Raw genomic sequence first — 4,332 nt, 5'->3', positions numbered from 1 at the left:
GTTTTTTTCTTTAATTCATCAGTAATTAAGTTGAATTAAATATGTGGGATAAATCTACTCAGAACCACAATTGCTCGCATTAAATAAGTGCTTACCGCTGAAGATTCGGTGGGATAAAATGGTGTGGCTTAAGTTTTGTAAGTAACGACTTCTAAATTAAAAAGTGTGTCTTGGTGAGTGTGTGCGAGTAGACTGGTGAAGGCCTGATAAATTATCTAAAATCTAAATAAAACACCCATCATGAAGTGTCGTCGTCTGCTGGCTTCTCTTTATAACATATGCCTAGTCCCATCCTCAAATGAGCACAAACATTTTCTCGAATAGTTAAGTGTAAAATCATTCGACTTTATATATCTATTTTTATTTTTTACATTTACTAATTTATTCATTTACATATTTATTTATTGTGCGGGTTTGGAGTATTGTAGGTCTACACACAGGCTAATAATCGAAACAACATTTGACCCTAATCACATCGATCAAATCTAATATCGTACGGTATAAGTGATAGGTAGGCTACCTTGTCTTAATCTTCCCGTAGTCTATCGCAGTCTGAGGGAGATGCCTTAAGGTATAATTGCACTACTTTGGAATCAACGGGCCCAAACTCATCGGCCTGTTACTTTGATTTAACTTTTGCATGTAGGCCTATTTGTTTTCTGTTAAGTGTTCCCTAAATAGGCTGCATAGGCCCATGGATATGGTTTTATTAAAACAAAACAGAGATACAGTCCTGTATCAATAATTCATACCCTAAGTGACAGAACAGAAACAAGGTGAAGCGCGTCTGCTTTTTTAGGGAGTTTGATTGGTTTAATGAAAGCCCAACCCAGCCGACTGATTGGTCGAGATCATCGCCACACTCCTCCCAACCACCAAAGACTAAAATGACTTGGGTAAATAATATCACTGCACTCTTCACTCGCGCTCACACTTCATCTGCTGCGCTCGTTCTCGTGCGTTACATGCGCAAAGTACAACTTTAAAGGAAATTCAACTCCAAAAGAGGACCATTCTTTCCGCGCAAGTCGGCAGACACGCAGTTCTGTGGATTTTTTGGTGGTTTCCCATTTGAAGATAACGTTGGTAGAACTTTAAAGAACATACAAGAACAAAATAACAATACAGTTGGACACTTCTGTATCATCTGTTGTCTTAGATATCCGGGTTTCGATCGTCGGTTTTAAGAAAGAGAGCTGCTGACTTTACGCAAAGGACATTGGTGACTGCGGACTGCGGTGCAAACCCGAAGAGACGCGCATCCACTTATTCCGTGGACTTGATGAACTAGTAGACTATCAGCACGCAAGCAAGCCAGTCACCTGGATAGCGATTTTTAACAACAGTAGCCAACTGGGACTTGCAGCACTGGCAACAACTAGCCAGTTATTTTCTTCCGGATATTAATAATTTGTATAACTCGCTCATTCGAAATCAGGGATCGAGTTATTGGGTTAATATACCTCCTAGGGTGCTCTTACAGTCACATCGTGTTTTGAAGTCAAGAAAAACGGCACATTAATGTGTCGATAGGTCAATTCACCGCACCACCTCTTGAGAGACTTTGGAGTGCGCCTGGGTTCCAGGTCTGTTGAGTGAAACTGAAAACAACCCATGTTTTCGGGGTGATACGTTTCACATGGTCGACCAATGTAACCGGGCTTTCTTTTTATTTTAGAAAAAAATCTTTTACTTTGGTGTGTGGTCTCATCCAGCGAAGGCTGTGCGCCTCCCGCGTCTCCCGTCCACCCTGCGCTCCACCACTGGACTCGGCTGAGGCCAGTCACTCATCCCTGAAAAGCGGGAAAAGAAAGCTGCGTTTGTCATACCAAGCGTTCCGCGTCCTCTCCTCTGACCCAACAACGTCTGCCTTTGGACTTGACTCCCGGTTGTTGTGATGATTCTTCCCGTAGACAACATGCCTACCAGACGGTTTACACCGCCCTCCACGTCCTTCCCCTGCAGCAAGATCGGAGAGGGCAACGGGACAATGTCCAACCCGGGCCCGCTCCGGTCGCGACCGGACACCCGGAATGTAGCGGACGTGTTGGCGGACCATGCCGGGGAGCTGGTCCGCACGGACAGCCCCAACTTCCTGTGCTCCGTGCTGCCCTCACACTGGAGGTGCAACAAGACGCTGCCGGTGGCCTTCAAGGTAAAGCATCTGTGGATCATACTGGCGTTTTAAATATTCTCACCATCCATGTGGTGAAGTTAAAGTAAGAGTGACTAATAATGGGAAGGCCGGGTAAATATGGCAAAAGGCCTTTGTTTATTTATTAGTAGGCTATGCCTAATATATTTTTGCTCGGACTGAAATGTTTAATAGGCTTTTATTGTCTGCTTATGTGCTTTAAAACACATTAAACATTAATCAGGCTTAGATACCGACTATATTGCTCTTTTTGTATATTAATTTCTTTCTTTGCAAGACAGCCTGGGGAATAATGAATGCGAAATTTAATCGATTACAAAAAAAGTGGCATTGCGTTGAACTATTTTCATCATCATTTAATGAATTTGATTTCAAGTTTTTTGCGGTTTTTGGATGACCGCAAGCAATGTCGTTTTGAATCACACTACAAGGAGACAGGATATTTAGTGCACCGACGTGTTAAACAAAAAAACATTAGACTTCATACGTATTATCCAGCCTACATAATCTATTTGTAGGCCTATAATTTAAATGTGGTAAGTAGGCCTACAGGTCAGAAGGCACACGATTTATCACGCTCATCAAAATATAGTTTCAAATGTTTGCAAACAAAAGGTGTTTCATCTTTTTTTATAGGCCATCTTTTTTTGTAGGACAACTGTATTCGGGTTCTGGTTATGCGTGTCTGTGCGTGTGTGTTTGTGTGTTAGTGACCCAGTTAGTGACCCAGTGTGACCCATGTTCCTCTATCGCAGGTGGTCGCGCTGGGTGACGTCCCCGACGGCACGCTGGTCACGGTGATGGCCGGGAACGACGAGAACTACTCGGCCGAGCTGCGCAACGCCTCCGCGGTCATGAAGAACCAGGTGGCACGCTTCAACGACCTGCGCTTCGTGGGCAGGAGCGGGCGAGGTGAGACGCTCACATCATCTTCACTGGGTTTGAGTTACAGTCACTTAATGTGGTTCTTCTGTTCACCGATTGGGGAGGACTGACATATTTTGTCACATAAAAAATAAAATAAAGCCTAAATGATAGGACTAATAGCCATTATTTTAGTTTTTAAAAAATATATATTCTTTTTTATTTCTCGCGGGATTTGCCCTCAGTGGCTTGAGGGGGGAAAATATCAAACATTGCGGCCGTGATCCGGACTGTAAATGAAGGCTATTTCTGTCTCATTAAGGTCGGTAACCGTGGAGAGCAATTGGCGCTTTCTGCACAAGAGGCCATTACATGTTGAGGTGCTGGCTAAATAAACAGCTCAACCAAGCAAACTGTCAGCTCCACATTTCTACATTTTTAAAGGTGCGCCTGTTCGCACGGCTCTATACAAGGAGAAGTGACATTTCTAAAATTCCTCGGACCTTTAATCCGTTTCCCTCGTATTATTATTCCGCGGCATCTTGCCCGAGTACACTCCCTTATTCCTATTAAATGTGGAACTTGAAATAGCCGTCTGACTAATGGTATACATTCGGGTCTTCGAATTAAAAGTGTCCTTTCATTTAACTCGACAATTACCCCCCCTACTCATGGTGGGTGATTTTTTCTCCCACCGTTTATTTTTTTAACAAGAGACGCCTTTTATATGAGTGCGCCGCTTCATAACCACGGACCAATAGCAGACGAGATGCGCTGTGCTGTGGGAAGACGCGTGGTTGATAAACTGGTTGTCTCTGTGATATTTTTTTTTGACAATCTGGATTGATAAAAAAAGATGTCAGTAGTAATTCAACGTTTGTGTCATTTCAGTCGCACATGAACGTATTTTTAAACCATGTGTTAATTCGTAATTCCTCAAACTTATCCGTCTGTCTAAAGCGCTCCTTTGTTTTGCGTTTTACGCAGGAAAGAGTTTCACCCTGACCATAACCGTTTTCACGGGCCCTCCCCAAGTGGCCACTTACCACCGCGCCATCAAAGTCACCGTGGACGGGCCAAGGGAGCCACGCAGTAAGTTCACACTACACACAGTACACGCTGGGCCTACACACAACACAAACGGGCATACAAACACAGACCTGGCACACATGCGTTGATTTGAATGATGATTGAGTACAATAATGCCACTGTTCGATGCTCTATATTGGTAGTATTGCAAAAAAAAAAGTGTCTATGTCTATCTGAGGCAGGGTACTGTAGATGAATGGCCTATAAATAAGTACAGTCATCGT

The 4,332-nt window shown here is 43.4% G+C and overlaps 1 protein-coding gene across 1 annotated transcript in view; it reads left to right on the top strand.

Moving 5' to 3' along the window:
* Positions 1 to 722: 722 nt before the first annotated feature.
* The window catches only part of runx3 (RUNX family transcription factor 3), a 4,758-nt gene continuing 1,148 nt past the window's right edge, over positions 723 to 4,332 (top strand). Inside the window, exons 1-3 of the mRNA XM_056591186.1 lie at positions 723 to 2,155; positions 2,911 to 3,067; positions 4,007 to 4,332. The exon at positions 4,007 to 4,332 is cut by the window's right edge and continues 1,148 nt beyond it. Coding sequence (XP_056447161.1) covers positions 1,898 to 2,155; positions 2,911 to 3,067; positions 4,007 to 4,197 — 606 coding nt within the window. The 5' untranslated portion in view covers positions 723 to 1,897 and the 3' untranslated portion in view covers positions 4,198 to 4,332. The remainder of the gene's footprint in view (positions 2,156 to 2,910; positions 3,068 to 4,006) is intronic.

The sequence above is a fragment of the Gadus chalcogrammus genome, chromosome 5 (genome assembly GCF_026213295.1).
Source record: "Gadus chalcogrammus isolate NIFS_2021 chromosome 5, NIFS_Gcha_1.0, whole genome shotgun sequence".
NCBI classification, from domain to species: Eukaryota; Metazoa; Chordata; class Actinopteri; order Gadiformes; family Gadidae; genus Gadus; species Gadus chalcogrammus.
This window is presented reverse-complemented; position numbering and strand designations above follow the sequence as displayed.